We start from the raw sequence: 16,900 nt of genomic DNA on the forward strand, positions 1-16,900 counted from the left end.
GAACAATCACTATTACAGCATCTTTAGGAGGCTGACCACAAAGTTTGGGACAGTTATGAGTTAGCTGTGTAGGTCTGGCCACACATAGCCAAAACCTCTGAAATAGGCCTACAGCGCTATCAAATGTATTATTATTACTTTATCTAGGAACTCTGAAAAAAAAGGTTATGCTCTGTTGCTCGACACAGCGTGGAGCAGTATGTGGCAAATACACAGCACTGTATTGAGACAGCATGCAAATACAAACCAGCAAGATGATGCCTTAAAACGAGCCTACAACATTTAAGAAAATTACGTCATTACTTTGCCATTTTTTTGTATTAAGAGGTTTCATAATTTCTGTACCGTTTTTTTTGAAACATGAACCTTTCAGGGCTTTTAGCTTACATAGCACATATGACAGTACAGAACATTTAATGTCCATTTTCCTCATCTTTCATTTGCCCGGTATTTCTTCACTTCCCCGTAGAATTACTGCACGAGGTAGACCGTTAGGCTTTCTGTAAAGCGGAGGGATTGCCACAGGACTTGCCGCCGGGGCTGGGCGCACCCTGGGCGCCCCTGCGTCCCCCCGCCCGCGGGAAGGTTTGCTGCTGGCGGAGGAGCGGGCCAGCGCCAGAGCCGCCGCTCGGAAGGAGGCGAACAGCTTCGCGCCTTTTTCCGAAGGGCGGCACGCGGCGCTTGCAACCGCGCGCCCGGCAGGAGCCCGCGCTCGGCGGCGGTGAGAGAAGGCGACACCGTGAGGGCTCGCTGCGGGCGCTGAAGAGCCCTCTGCCGCACGCCGGGGCCGCGGCGCGGAGCGGTGTTTACCTTCCGGGGCGGTGGGGCGGAGTTCCGGGGCGGAGTGCGTGCGCTGGCCGGCCCGGCTTTGGGCTGTGCGGGAGGAGGGACCGGGTCCGGGTCCGGTGGACGGAGGGTACGAGCCCCGCGGCCACCATGAGTGGTGAGTGGAGGACTCGAGCGGGGACCTCTCCGCTACCAGGGCGCGCTTGGTGAGGCCGCCGGGTCTCTGGGGCGCTGTCGGGGCTGGCGCGGGCAGAGCTTGCCCGGGGGGTCCCCGCAGCTCCGCTACCTGCTCGGTCAGGTGTGGCCCTGTCCGCTGTGGGCCGAGGCCCTTTTCTCCCCCCTTGCTTTTCCCCGCTGGGGCTGGGGGCTGTGGCGTGGTGAGGCACAGGAGACTTTGGCCTCTCTGGCCCCGCAGTGCGGGGTAGGGCTCAGCCCCTGCCTGCATCACCACACCCCGCTCCTCATTTTGGCTCCCAGAGCCCCCCAGAAGTGGTGTTTTACCTCGTTTTAAGTCCTAAAGCCTGCCCTTGACCGTGACACTGGCTCACAGCACAAGTGATGCTGGTCTGCAGGGATCTCCATTGCCTCAACTGTGCAAAATCACAGGAAATATTCCCGAGAAAACAAATGATCAAGAGAAAATAATAATTAAAAAAATTATGAACTTACTAACATGCAGTTGGTGAGAAAGGTGAGAAGCATGACTAGTGGAAAAAGTAGCCCCTTCCAGTATTTAGGGTGCATTGTTGCTGTTTGTCTAACTCAGTCCTGACAGGTGTGTGTCGTTTGTGGATGTGTTCATTTCTGGCCTCCGTGTTACAGTGAAGTGGTGTGTGTGGGTGTGCTAAATCCTGAGGTTTTTGAGGTGTTTGTGAGGGGACATATTAAAAAGCTTTGCATGAGAATTAGGACCCATAAACTTTAGGACTGGAGGAAGCATAGCCACTTGAATGGGCCAGTATGGAGAGTTGTTTGGTAGGATGAAGGAATAAATTTTAATAGATTTTTCCTGTAAGTATAAAGGATGTCTTAAAACGCACTGGCAAGGGTTTGTTTGGGGGTTGTTTAAGAAGGGAAGTGCTTTAGTAAATGCTTTCATGGGTCTGCTTATACAACTTCAGTAATGGAAGTTGCAGGCAACACTCTGCACCTGAAAATTAGATTGTATATTTTTCTCCCACCCTGATTTAATACAAGATGAGATCTGTTGCCAAAGATAATAAGAAAAAAATTGAAGAGTTAACTGGAGTAACTAAATGCTGCATGTTTTATGGATAGCAGTAATTTCTGAAAATGAAACCAAAAATGAAAATGAAAACACTTCAGTTGTATTTTTCTGTTTTCTCACCTTTGTGGTAAGAAGAAAATGAAAGATTTTTATGGAAGAAGACATGAGGGGAAAAAAAAGATTATTGTGGGGAAAACTGTTAATTAGCATTGTGAAAAATGCAAGTAACAGTCAAATCTTTCAAACCATGGAAAAAGAAAGTTTCTCAAATGTTTCAGATCTTGACACAATATAGACTAAATCCTAATTCTGAAGTTTTTAAGAGTCAGGATTTTCATATGGAAAACCTCAGCCCTTCAAGACGAGTTCAGACTGGGACTAGCCTTGTGCAAATTTGTGCAAATTGGAGCCTAAATCTTCCTAGGAGAGTCAGCTTTGGGAGCTCTGTTTGAATTCTGTGACTTAAAAGGCAAGGTGGCACCTCTTGTGGCATAAAGCCTCATCATGTAGTTATTTTTAATACCTTTAATCTTTTTTTTTTTTTTTTTAATAACAGTGAAGAGATACAGGTTTATGAGAAGAGAAAACATTTGATTACTTAAAATAGAATAATGCCTAAGGTGGCATTAAGGTTAGTAGCTCAATTGCATGGCTAACCTCCCATGTGTAGCCCTTGCCAAGACCTATATGACTTTTCCAACAATTTTGATTAGACGGCAAGATAACGAAAAGAACACTAATTTTGCACTTTGCCAAACATTACTGTTATACAATACTGTACAGTATTTTTCCAGAATAATGTAAGTGGAACCGATCAGGACAGAGAAATGTGTATCATTATCATGCTTGTTTCAGATAAAGGAGATAGCTAATGTTAACATCATCAAATTTAACCATGTCCTTTTTTTAGCTGCTGTAATAGCACTATCTACACTTATTTCCCTGCCCAATTTTAGCCTTTAAAAGAAAAAGGGCTGCTCATAAAATATAGATAGAAGAACCTCTTTCCTTAGTGGCTATAATTATTTTTAACATATATTTTTTTAGCTACAGTGTGTTTCTAGTGGATGTGAAGGTAACTTCCTGTTGATTTGAGCATTACTTTAATATTACTAATGCTACTTACTAATTACATACTCATACTTTATTGGACAGTGTTGAATAGGCTAAACTTTAAAAGGAAGTAACACAAGGATATTAGATTTATGTACTTGTCAAGAATTAGGGGTATTGTCACTTGTTTAATGACAGTTTCAAAAAACATACAAAAATGTGACTAATTCAGGATGAGGCAGTAGAATCATAATAATGTTGTAGTACAAGGTAGTATTTAAATTAGGTCTGTCTTTGTTTTACCTTAAACTTGTACCCTCACAGCCTGTACTAGAGCAAGCAAAAGGAATTGCAGTCTGAAATTTTGCACACAAGACTTCAAGAAGTATGTAAGAGCGATCTGAGATTTATTTTTTTTAACCTATATGCTACATGTGGTGCTGAAGAGAGCTGTACCTATAAAGAATTGGATGAAAATCCTGGTTTCCTTTACTTGCATAGTCAGTTTTCTTCTGCTGTAGGTGTGGATATTTCTGTCAGGGTATGGAGAGAAGTTTGTTTTAAAAATAGGAAAGCATGACTCTGAACAACAAAAGATGACAAGGGTCATAGAGGCAGGTGCAGTACCTGAGCCTATTTTTATCCCTTTTTGACTGAGATGTTGATGGGAGTCTCTTTAAGTTTCTTAGTTTTTGCAATCTTATACTTATGTTTTCACAATTATTTTTAGACTCATGTATGAACTTCCTTTTTTATTGCAATGGTCTAAATATAGCCTTTTTTCTGAGTAATGTTGTTTTTATGCATTTTATGTTTTGCATTTGTGTGTGTGTTACTGCAGTTTTTACTGCTATTCTGAATCAGTAGAAGGGTATTTTGGTCAGTTTGTAATACACTGTTAGGCTTTAAATCAACTGGAGTTGATCACACTTAATTGATGTGAATGAAAATGCTTTTTTGGTGCGAATGAAAATTCATCTGAAAATATGCTTTTTTTTTTTAAATACTTAGTTTAGAAAATGAAGACTGTAAAAGAGCAAAATCTTAAATAGAGTTGGTAGAGATTTATTTTTACTTTCCACCTACTTGAAACAAAACCACTGCTGAATAGTACTACATTTTCTAGGCTTATTACAAAGAAAAATATATCCGCTGCTTGAAAAAACACACAATTTAATCTTTCAATTTTTAAAAAATCTTAGACTTTGTGAATAGTCTAACATTTTTTAACATTAAAAGTCTTTGACTTTTTTTTTCTACCTGCAAAATTTCTGTGTTAAGCACAGCAATAGAAGAATTCTGAAGACGTGCATTGAGCAGAAACCTCGGCCAGCCCTCAGTATAGATATTATGTGGCCTCATAGCCCTGTTAATGGTGAAGGTGATCTGAACTGCTTATGGAAATTATTGATTGTAATCACGTGTAGTCATAATTGTTACGAGTACAAATTTACAAGTAAAATAAAGACAAAATACACATTACACTGCGCTCAGTCTGTGTAAATTTAAGGCTGTTTGATATCACATGCTTTAGTCTTTTAGAATGTCAATTAGTATAGTGATCATCTCTAGGTTTTCTGTATTTATGCATTTTTTTATATTGTTCACAGTCTGGTATCTAGTTGCAAACCATTTCTGTGTTACCAAATAGATACAAAGATGCCAAAGAGATGTGAATTTAAAAACTAACATGTATTACATTTCGAAGACAAACTTAACCCACATACTTAGTATTTTCATTTGATAGATGTTTTTCAGGTTGTGAAATTATTAATTACATGCATTTGTTCTGAAGTAGTCTCAAACTGTTAATAGGAAGAGAAATGCTGCATTATGCCTATTCTCGCAGGTATGTGGATAGTATAAGACTGTAGAAGTAATGAGTTTTGAAACAGTAGAGAAAATGGGCAGGTTTGTGGATATTCCATGTTACTGTGCATGAGGGGTTGTACTAAAAGTTGGGACTTAATTGTTTTCCTTATTTTACAGTTATGTGTTTTATTATAAGGCATTTAGATGCATAGGCATGTGTCTCCATTTTTGGCAATGCATGCATGGTAACAACACTGAATATAATTTAATAAAATTGTAGTCTCTGAAGGAGCACAAAGTGGAGTCGCAGGGATTATATGAATTTAAACTTATCTTCACAGTGGCATAACTGGAATAGTTGTTTGGAAGTTAAAACCTACTTGGTATGGGGTTTGTTTCTAGAGCCCTTTACTAGCATTGAACATTGTTTGCATCTTCACCTGAGTTTGCATGCATCGGAGTATTTGACTAACAGAACCAAACCTCATACATCACATGTCTGCACACTTTGAGTCAGAGTTCAAAATCAGAAGTATAACTTCTTGAAAATCCACTGTGGTGAGCTAAATAAGCGTTGTGAAGCTTAGTTAGCTAGCAGCTACATTTGCATGTTTTTCCTATTGTCTTCTTTATTCTGGCATTGTGTATTACAGACTTACTGTGGGGTTTTTCTTCTTCTAATCCCATCTTTAAGATGAAACAAAGGCAGAATAATTTCAGTAGGACAAATTCTCTCCCCTCCTGCTTGTTTAGGAGCAAACTACTTTGAATGGGACTATGAAGAAAGGAAATTCTGGGGTTGGGACCTTGCAGTGTTGGACAGCGAGAGGAAGAGACACATATCTTTGATGTAATTTCTATTTACTAGAGGACTAATTGTGTGGTGTTTGATTTTCACTATCTGGAGGAACTTGCTCATGCAGAGTTTTGATAATTGGCTTTCAGTTTATGCATATGTTAGTTGTATGTTCTTTGAGAGGAAAAGAAGAATAGAATGACTTTAATTCCAGAGAGCTCACAGAGGTTCTTGAAGGATATTTTGAACTTAAGCTCAGAATAAAGAATGATAGAGGTGATGTAGGTTAATTAAACAATAAATTTTACACATATTAATGGGAGTTTATAAAGCATATTCCGACAAGCAAAGTATTATGCTATTTGTTGTTGAAGTGATTGAGAAGTTAAAGATTGTCTTGTGTAGTTGCTTGTATAGTAACAAACTAGATTTTATAGGTGTTAATCAGGAAGAACTATGCTGGTAGTTAAATTTTAAGGGATTTATTGTAACAATTGCTCTCTGTTCACCTGACTTAAGACTCTTTCTGCAGTAAGATTGTTTGACAGTAAGAAGATATTCCTGATGTCTCTTTCTCATTTTCCATTCTTTTCTTGTGCTATGATGATATATTACCCTTGTAGTTGTCCCAGTATGAACATTTATGGGGTTGCAGTGTGAGGTCCATCATACACCTAATCCAACCACCAACAAGAAAAAAAAAATAAAAAAAAAAATCTTAAACTAGGTCAGTTCCAGGCTTGCAGTATGGCCCCACAGGTGGTTGTGCTAAGAAGCTAGGGGCAAGCTGTGTTGATTGTGCACAATCATACTATATTTGGTATTGCTGCAATATACCTGATATCATGAAACCAAAATCTTACTAAAATAAGACTCTAGATGATATTTCAAACAGTATTCCTGCATATGAGAGAAAGGCTACTTGAAACCTCAAAGCACAGACTTATACTGCATCATTTTACTTATAGAAAATACATTAATACATTTAATAGAATAATTGTCATGGGAAGAAAGTTTTCAGGGCCCGAATGTATTTTTCTTAAAAATCTATTTATTTTAAAATGATATAATTTTGTTGAATTTCAGGTTCACAGAACAATGACACTAAACGACAGTTTCTTCTAGAACGGCTACTGGATGCAGTTAAACAGGTGAGAAATCCGATACATATTTCCACAGTATACTTACTCGGAGTTGTCAGTACTAGCAGGAACTGTCTTTGCCCTTTTTTCTCCTCTTTACCAGCCAAAGAAGAAATCGTCCTTCACACAGTACTACTGAGTTGTTGTGTCTGCTAGCAAACAACTGTTATGCAGTATTTGTTTAAAATTCTTGTTCTTGACAGATTATTTCTGTAATATTTATATATATTATAAATATATATAATAATATAGAATATATATTATAAATATGTATTTGTAATACTTATTTGACTGAACTAAGTTGTAGTCTACTGCAAAGGCTAAATTGGTTAACGTTTTACAGTAGCAGCTTTTCTTCTTTACACTAGGATTTTAGTGAATGGTTAAAATACAGGTAAAGATGGGATTTATTTATGGATGGATGTATCTTGCGTCAACATGAAGTTCAGCAAGTAGAATTTCATAGACTAGATTAGATTTAGGAGAGCTTGGGAGGCAAAAGAATGCCTCAAAAGTAAGCCAAATTATAAGTTTTATGAAGAATGACTTCTGTAATTGTAGCACTGAGCTGAATAGGAGCAGTGTTTGTTTTTGTGGGTGTACATTTAAAACTCAAAAGTAGTAATTTTTACTCAATTTTAAATTTATTGAAGGATCTGCAGGTGTGTTGTTCTGGCTAGCAAGATTATATTTGAACTGTAAGAGTTGCCCATTTAGTGGAACATGATGCTGTAAAGCACTTTTTGGTTACAGGCTGTGTTTGCCAATGCTTTATTTTGTACTTCTTCCTTTTTTGTTATGACTTTGTTTCTTATATGGAAATATTTCAGAATATTGAGTTTGTTAGCGTAACAAGAATTTCTTAAAATCTGTTTATTGCAGTGTCAAATACGGTTTGGAGGAAGAAAAGAAATTGCTTCAGACTCTGATAGCAGGTAAAATAGTCTGAGAAAGTTTTAACATGCTTAGATTATGTATCATAATGACATAAAACATATGGCACAAGATATTTGACATGCTCAAAATAACCCTAGTTCCCTTTGTTTACACAAACACTGACATGGGACTCTGAATTTTTCATCTTATTACAAATTTGACAGCTTAACAAAGAGTGTTCTTCTGTATGAAGTTACAAGTGTTTAAGTGGCTGCAGAGTTCATGACAAAGCATTGAATTCTGAGGTCTAAACATGAGATTGGGAGAATTTACCTTCCCTAAAACCTCTTTTAAAATGAATGCGTATTTATTACCAATAAACCTGTGTTTCGTGAAGCTTGACACTTCAGTGTCAAGTGTGTTTAACACATAGTCATTAAGAAAATTTTCATTCTTATTTTTTTCTTATTCCTGACATGTTTTAAACCTGTTTTTCTTCTTTTTCTGTACAAGAAGTTGTTCCTTTTTATTAATGTGAGTCAAAAAAGTAATTTAATTCCTATTAGTTGCATTTGTTGTTGGATATGGCATATGGATTTTTAAGGCTTTTAAGTTGATGACTGGCAGACAGAAAGTGCAGTTCTTTTTGTATCCTATTGAGTCTTTCTCCAAATCTGTCCTATCAAAGAATCTCAGATAAATAAAACACCAGGATTAAATGCAGTTGTTCGTTGTCCCTGAAATTTGACTCTGCCTTTTGGGAAGAAGTTAATTATCTGTTGACCATTTATAAATGATGCATAAAATTCTCTCCAATCCCCTCCCAGTTCAGTCCTTAAGAACATGTCAAAGGGTGTGGTTTCATGACTTCTGGAAAGCCAACATAACAATTCATTGCTGCTGAAGGGATGGGGAGGGTTCAATTATCTCCTCAAGGTCCCTGACTTCAGTACTACTCCTTTCCACTGCCTTTTTAAGCAATGCCTGGTGATCATCCAGTCCCCTCTGAATTAATTTAGTAAAAGAAGAAATAATGGAAAAGGATAACTTTCTGCCATTTTAGTGAGTTAAATCAGTAAAATGTCTGGTGAATGCTAGCGTTGCTGCAAGGAGGGGAAGATCACGCAGCTAGAAGCAATGGGAAGTGCAGAAGAGGAGGAAGAAGCAACAAGGGATGAGAGGGCAAACCCATCTCCTTTCAGGAGCAGCTTGTAATGCAGCTCCTGTGCATTACCTGTGTGTGAAACTCCAGGTTAGTGCTACTCCATGGCAGCTTAAGCCTGTCTGACTTTTGGCTACTCCTGTCATCCTGTCCTGCCCTTGGCTGTTTCAGCCTACAGTGTTTTGGGGAAACAGACTTAGAGAAATAGTGTTCTATTGAACTAGCGTAGTGGAAACAGTTCTGTACAGCATCTGTTCAGCACAGGGTTTGATGGACAGAAGCTGGTGCGAGGGAGGAAGCAAGAAGGTGCAGGTGGGATAAAGGGATGGTGGGGCTGAAGCACCTAGCAGTTGGACTGGCTGTGCAGCTATAGCTGTTGGCACAGAAGCATCAACTAGAGATAGTTATTTAATCTTTACTGTTTAGTTTATGTGAGACAATGTATTGACGACGTTTGCCTTTGTAGTAGATTGTGTAAACTCGGCTAGAAGGAGGTACCTCCTATGTAGGGCAAATTTTCTGGATCTATAAATTCTGCTTTGTTGCTCAGTTTGCTTGCACAACTGCTTTGCTGCAGTTGTTTAATAATTTGAATGTTGACCTTTAGTATTTGTCTTCTAATAAACGGTGAGAGTTAGGATTCCAAGGATATATGCTGGCCAAATTTTACTTATAAATATTTTCCTTAGAATTCAGTAGATGTGCTGAATAATGGATTATAGCTAGGCAGTTTCAGGATTAAAAAGGAAGTGGAGATTACATTAATAGAATTTTTTTTTCCCTAAATTCCATGGTGTTTGAGGTTGTTACTATGCTAAATATTGTGAAATAATTTTGAAAATGAGGATAGTCTGAGAATTGAGGTCACAATCCAGTAAAATCCATGACTCTCCAAGTTGTGTTCTCCCAGTGGTTTTTTTTGAAATTATAATTGTTCAAAGTTCTACTATGTCTATGTACACTAGACTTCTCCATGTTTTTCTGTATTTGTTTATTTAACATACCCTTGTGATGCTGTCTAGTAAATACACTATGTATATTGGGCATTGTAGAATACCTGATTTTTTAAAATTTTATTTTGTTTTACTAGTGGCTAAACTTTCCTGTAAAATACTGCACAGTTTTCTTGCTTCGATTCTCAGTGCACATGGATTTTTAATAATATGAGCTCTTTCACAGAACCTTGTTTCTGTTCTGCTTTTTCTGAATCGAAAAAGTCAAGTAGATTTTTTTTTTTTTTTTTCTTGGGGGGTCATGTATCTGCTGGAATTTCCATTTGTAACAGCAGCAGTCTTTTTGGCAAAAATTAATCACAACTGCTCCACAATCATCTTAAGTATTGTTTGAGTTATATTCTGCTTTATTAATAAAGTTTTCCTAACAAAGTAAAGTTTTCCTAACATAGATGTACTGGAAAGCATTATATGTTAAAAACTCTTCTGTCTAGGGCAATTACAGTTAATATATCTCTTTTTCTGTAAGGATTCCTCCTGAGATCTTGTGCTTTTTTGTGACCCTGAATAGAACTCTGTACTTCTGGAATGCCAGGGCAGAGTCCTGAGCCACTTTCTCAAGTGTTTTTATTTATTTGCTTGAACTTGGTTAAAGTATCTGTCCTTACTTGTAGTAATCAGCTTTGGCAGCCAGGTGACAACTTTCTCAAAGCTTAAGAGTTATATTGTTTACTTAATGGCAAAAGTAAAACTTAGAGAAAATAAGATTTCAAACAAACAGATTGCATTCATGTCTGTTATACCTTAAGCCTTACTATTCTCTGTAGGTTACAATAATATTCCTTTCTTTGGCAGGCTGAATTTTAAAACTTTGCTGGTTTTACAGTGTTTCTACCTGTGTGAAAATTGATTTATTAACTGGGTTATGCTTAAAAAAAATCAGGAAATTTATAAATAGCATTGTAGAGAACAACATCAAAAACTGAAGATTCAACACATCTACAGAAAAATCTTTCTTGTTTCCCTATGCCTAGGATTTCTGAAGGACATTAAAATGTATGTTTAGTTGTTTTCCTAGGCTTGAATTATAGTGTACTAATGCAAATTAACAAAATTGTCTATTAATTGTGTAGGAAGTTATAGCATATTTTCAGAAAATCATTTATTGCATGTGTAGTACAAAGTATATTTATGAAAATATAATTGCATTACATGAAAAGTAGGTAATCTGAAGCTGAAATAACATGACTAACAACCAGTATAGCAGGTGAGGATGATTTCTCAAATTGATTGCTAATTCTTCTGAATGTAACTTGTGCCCCAGCTTTGGGTAGTCATGATGAGATTGTGGGTATAAGTAGATTATACTGTTTGCAAATAATGAGATTAGTACATACAAGGGGTCTTTCACTACATATTAAGATAATGGTTCACCTTTACATTCTCTATTCAGAGATTTGGAATAAACCTACTCTACAGAAGCATAGTTGACTGTTCTTTTCACATGATTTCTTTAAAAATTCTGTTGCAGAGTCACTTGTTTGTGTGCTCAGTTTGAAGCTGTGTTACAGCATGGTCTGAGGAGGAGCCGAGGACTAGCATTAACAGCAGCAGCGATCAAACAGGCAGCAGGTTTCTCCAGTAAAACTGAAACAGGTAATTCATTAATCATAGCTATTCTATTTTAAACAGTTGATAAGTGCAAACAAGTGATATGATTTCTAAAGGAAGTTTTAAGCAATGCACCAAACTGCAGACTGTTTGTAGCATACTTAATACTTGGACCCTCATTAAGCAGTCAAAAGGGTTATTGCTTTCTTAATCTAGTTTAACTTTCATACCAAGTTTCTCTAGAAATTTTGGTGTTTGGAAATCTGCACTTCCTGCAGTTCCATCATGAATAGTATCATTGGCAAATTTCTTTTGAATTCTGGTAGGGATAAACATTGTGTAATTGTGCTGTTAAGTTTTTACTACAACATTTTCATTCTTAGACTTGACTTACTCTGTTCTTTAACTGCCATATTCTATAGCATCAGATACGTTTAACTTCTAAGTATTGATGTAATTTTAAAAACAAAGTTTACATTACTTATATTGGTTGAGTTGTGTTTTATTACTTTCCCCACATTTAAAGAAAAGATTCCTTTATTTTTCTTGCCTTCTCTTCACCTTGAAGTTTCCCTTGTTTTTTTTTTTATCAAAAGTATATGAAGGTGTTAATCTTCATCAGTTTTGTTGTGAAGTTTGACATACAGTATCTTTTTTCTTAAACAGGGTACACATAATATAAAGAGGTTTCTTTTTGGCTTTTGAAACTCCATCAAGTGTAACATGTAACACATAGTGGGGTTTTGTTTTTGTTTTTTTTTAAAATATATTCAGTGGTACTAGAATTGTTAATACATTTTGATCTCCAGCCATAACTTATAGTTACACCAGACAACTGCATATAATGGATATTATATTAACACAAAATGTGTAGTTTGATATAATGGTGTTTTTAAATTGCTGTAACAACAGACTTGTTTCCTGTGGATGATGGGGTGAAATGTTGGGTCTTGTGTGCTGACTTTCCTGCAAATGGGTTAGAGCCTCCAGACTTAGCTTTTTTGGGGAGCTAAAATAGCTATGCTTTTAGAGAAGAAGGTGAGTTTCCCATGTTTGCCTCTTTTACTTAGTAATGGGCAAGACTTGATGCTTAGTGGACAAGTAAGAAAAAATTCAGCTGTTTACACAATCTTTACAGATTTTTTGGCTCTTCTGTATGCTTTTTTGTCCCTTGTGTGTGTTTGTAATTGAGGATTAGGTACTCTGTGGTCTCTTTAAGCCCCTGGGTAGTTTCCATCTCTTTAATGGGTAGTGGTTTGGTTATCTGCTCTTTATCCCCCCAACTTGCAATTGAGAGTCTTATGCTTTGATGCAGAGAATGTTCTCCCCTGTTATGCGCTCTCTGATTTATGCAAATAGTGTGTCTTTAACTTTGAAGACATTATGTATAATTCTTACGACTTCTGTCTTGTCTGTGAGTAATGTCAAGGGTGTATGAAATTTTTGGTCCTGTCTTTTAGTGATCAGATGTACAAAGGTGCATCTCTGATACTTGGGAACTTAGTAACAATTTCGCTATACGTTTGTGTGTATGTGTGTCTTATTTGGGTGCTTGTCAGTGAGATGATGTGGAGAAAGAGGAGAAAGTCGGAAAAGTCGTCTATGGTTGGGGAATGGAAGAAGGAAGAAAACATCATTTTTACTCCTTAAGAAGCTTAAGCAATGTATGGAAGTTCAAGAACAAAAATGTGGCTGCTTTGCAGCAAATTGAATGCTGTACAGTGACTAAGAAGAGGAACTTTTTTTTTTTAAAATGGAAATTATTTTGCATTTATCTTTGCAAATTAGTGTTTTGTTTTGTTTTTTTTTTTCCTGAAAGCAGTTACAAAGTACTTCTATATTTTTATCACTTTCAGGCAAGTGAATCTGGTATGATTTATATTCCATTCTGTCTAACATAATCACAGGTGTCATATTTTTCTTTAACATAGTGGAATACTGCTGTTTAGGCTATACATTCAGGCTTTGACAATTGAAAAATAAAATTGTTCATCAGTGGTTTTTATTGGAAATTTACAGATACTTCATGACAAACTGCTTTCAAATGGCTGTAAACAATGTAGCATCATTTTGCATCTAAGAGCTTCAGTGTTTTACTTTGTTTTTGTTAAATGAAAATAAAAGTTTTAAATAAAAACTCCAGTAGTATTTCTTTGGAACTATGACTTAGAAATCCTATTTGAAATACTTAAATTTTTTAAATATATATTAAAGTAAAATTCCTAACATCATTGTGGTTTGGTATCAGTTGATGGTATTGTCATTACAGGCATAGGCAGCTCCTTTAATCTTATGTTAAGCAATCTAAACAAAACCAGCAAACAATAAAACTGTATTCTGTCTTTAGTTTGTAACAATATGAGGGTCTCCATTTAACTTCAGTTAAGGTTATGTGAGAATACTGTAGCTAATGCAGTATTCACTAAAAATTGTTAGGACAATGTTGCTGAAAGATTCTAAATAGATCAGCTCTTCCATTAGCTCTGGCTGCTCTTTCTGCTGTTTTATTGGAGGTTCCAGACTTGCTGAAACCTTTCTGTCAGTAATAGCAGTAATAGTTCATAGCAGTATTTTTTCTGCACTCAGGGGATCATAGGCTAATTCAAGTTGGAAGGGTCCTCAGGAGGTCTGCAGTCCTACAAAGATAATCTATAAAGTTAAACAAGGTTGCTCAGGGCTTTATCCATTTGGGACTTTAAAACCTCCACAGACTACACAATCTCTTTGGTCAACCACGTTCCAACATTTGACTGTCCTCATGATGAAAGAGTTTTTCCTTATATCCAGTCTGAGCCTCTCTTGTTTTAACTTATCCCTGTTGTCTGCTATTCTCCTGCTATGTGCTGATGTGAAGAGCCTAAATCAGTCTTCTTGATGACTTCCTTGTACTGGAGGGCTGCTATTAAGTGTCTGCCCTCCCCCTAAGCCTTCTCTTCTTCAGGCTGAAGCAAAATTTTGTCTCTGTTGCTTTTTTTTTTTTTTAGTAGTTCTGGTGCTGCATATTGCTGTAGATTAATGTATATGCTTTGATGCTATAACTGTAGGATAGTATTATCTGTTTACAGATAGGTAAACCATGGCAGAATTACAGATGTGGCTTGTTCACAGCCTCATGGCACGTCAATACCAAAAATGGGAATGTATTTTGAAATTGTCGCTAAGTCACAAAATGTTTATAGTTTTACTACTTTGCATATCGTAGCTTGCTTATGAATAGTAGGACATTGTAGAGTAATGCTGAAGGCTAATATGGTAAAATTAGTTACTATGGTTAGAAATTAAAATGATAGACCAAGGCTTATGGAATATAAACTTCATTTAATGATACTCTCAATTAAAAGCGAAAGAACTAATATTTCCAACTATAGCAAAGAATGTTCTACTATGAGACACTCATGACAAATATGAAACTGTTCTTTAATTACTTGACAGAACAGACACTGAAATGCATAATGGCTGCACAGTGTAGATCGTTTTCTTTACTTTTTTTTTTTTTGCATAAGAAGGCCCTGAACCTGTCTTCAGGCTGATCTCCATGCTCTCAGCTTGAGACGTGACTGCTGTTTGGTGCTGATTAATGACTGGTGGTATTGCAGTTGTTGGAACTGTGATATTATTAAAATTAAATAAACTTTTCACAGAGTGATTAATATTTGGGTGAATTGCATAATGTCAGTGTCTTCTCTGCCTACAGTACAATTGTACAAATTGTATTTTACTGAAATTAAAATGATCTTACTTCTGAATAACAAGTATTGGATTATTTGCTATGAAAAATAATCAACAGTTAGGCCTTAGATTTTCATTTAATGCTACTCTCAAATAAGAGAACTTAGTAATTAGTAACTTACAGTACTTACTAATGTACATTACTGTTTTTGTAAAGTATGTCATGGAGGGACTTAGAGTATGGAATGCTCTTACTTTATTTCCATTGGATAGATTTTGATTAAAAGCTGATGATAACCCAAATTTTGAAGCTTTTCAAAATCCTCAATATCTGTAAATAATCAGAATGCCAAGAAACACTGAGTTTCACTCTCAGCACAAAGGGAAATCTACTTGTTTTCTGTATTCCTGTAATATTTTCACTTCCTACTTTAGTATTGTTTTGAGCATTAGCAAGACGAAAAAATGAGTCTCATTGGTCACAAGAAACAATGAAATCATTAAATCACTATCATCTCGATACAAATCTGGCATTTTAAGGAACCCTTTTTTAATATACATGCATTTTCTTTTTGCAATGGAGATCAAATAAGTTGAAGCCAAAAGAGTGAGACATACGATATTTGAATGCTCTTATATGTTCAGTGGACCTCCTTGTTGTTTGCATGTTAATGTGCCTGTGAGGTCCTAGTACAGCAAAATATACCTTTAGTTTTGCATCTTACATTGTCAATTCAATGGTTCCTGTGTTTTGCACTTTTGTCTAATTTAGAGGAACTCTGGGTTATTCTTGCGTAGCTGTCAGACACATTTGGCAAAACTTTTAGTTAATTAGTCTAACCTGCTTGTTATGTGTTTAGGTTTCTAAAATTATATTATAAACTTTGCTAATCTAATGCTGTATTTGGCTTTCAGCAGAGATTAATAAAATAACCCATACCCTCAAATGAGCATATTTCACCAAGAGAAATCATAAGCTGTGGTGAAAACCTATTCATAATCTGACTGCATGCTCTTTATTTAGCAGAGAGAAAGAGAAGTGTCATGGATGGCCTTTTCTTAAAATTCTTACTACATTAAAAAAGATTTAGAAAAATTATAAACAAGGCATGGCAGGATCAATCCTTTTCTCCCTTGTGTGAATTTTTTTTCTGTGTCTTTGAGGAAATTTTTTAACTGTCTTTAAACATCTGCTTTATGCTGCCTACATTGAGATTATGATCAAAAGCCAGCATAAACTTTGAGGTGATAGTGCACCATTCACTTGTACAATATAATTATTTTCCCTTTTTTGTTAACTTAAAAAAATGTTGAGCAAAGACATTCATTAAACTGTCAAAAGGAGTACCTACATGTCTTTCCTGACAGATTGATGTGTTTTACATTTTTTTTGGTAATGCTTAGGTTTCTCAGATTTTTTTGCTTGTAAAAATACCCTATTTTCCTTAAATTCAGTCTCTTAATATGTTACTAATTGTATAGATGAACAGCTTTCAAACTGTTCTAGTTATTTGAGCAATTCTATCTACAACAAATCAAAGCCACGTGAACGTTATTGTTAGTGTTATATTTTAAGATACTTTCAAGCAGTATGTATTTGATGCAACATTAATGACTAATGATTGCCAAACTATACCATATAGTAATGATTCAAGTCTTACAGATGAATTATCTGATGTTTGGTTGTTCTTTTCACCCTCAGGAAATGGTAAGAGGTGAATTGTAATAAATATGTCCTTAAAATATATTCTTATTCAGTTAAGAAACAGGAATATGTAAAATACTAGGTGTTTAATTGTACATTTACAATTA

General features: G+C 36.1%; 1 protein-coding gene across 4 annotated transcripts in view; it reads left to right on the top strand.

Annotated features, from left to right (window-relative positions):
* Positions 1-840: 840 nt before the first annotated feature.
* SNX29 (sorting nexin 29) overlaps positions 841-16,900 on the top strand; it is a 145,872-nt gene continuing 129,812 nt past the window's right edge. For all 4 annotated transcript variants that reach the window (XM_072878059.1, XM_072878057.1, XM_072878058.1 and 1 more), the window contains exons 1-4: positions 841-943; positions 6,762-6,826; positions 7,700-7,752; positions 11,340-11,464. In XM_072878059.1, coding sequence (XP_072734160.1) covers positions 937-943; positions 6,762-6,826; positions 7,700-7,752; positions 11,340-11,464 — 250 coding nt within the window. In that variant the 5' untranslated portion in view covers positions 841-936. The remainder of the gene's footprint in view (positions 944-6,761; positions 6,827-7,699; positions 7,753-11,339; positions 11,465-16,900) is intronic.

The sequence above is a fragment of the Ciconia boyciana genome, chromosome 13 (assembly GCF_034638445.1).
Source record: "Ciconia boyciana chromosome 13, ASM3463844v1, whole genome shotgun sequence".
Lineage (NCBI taxonomy): Eukaryota > Metazoa > Chordata > Aves > Ciconiiformes > Ciconiidae > Ciconia > Ciconia boyciana.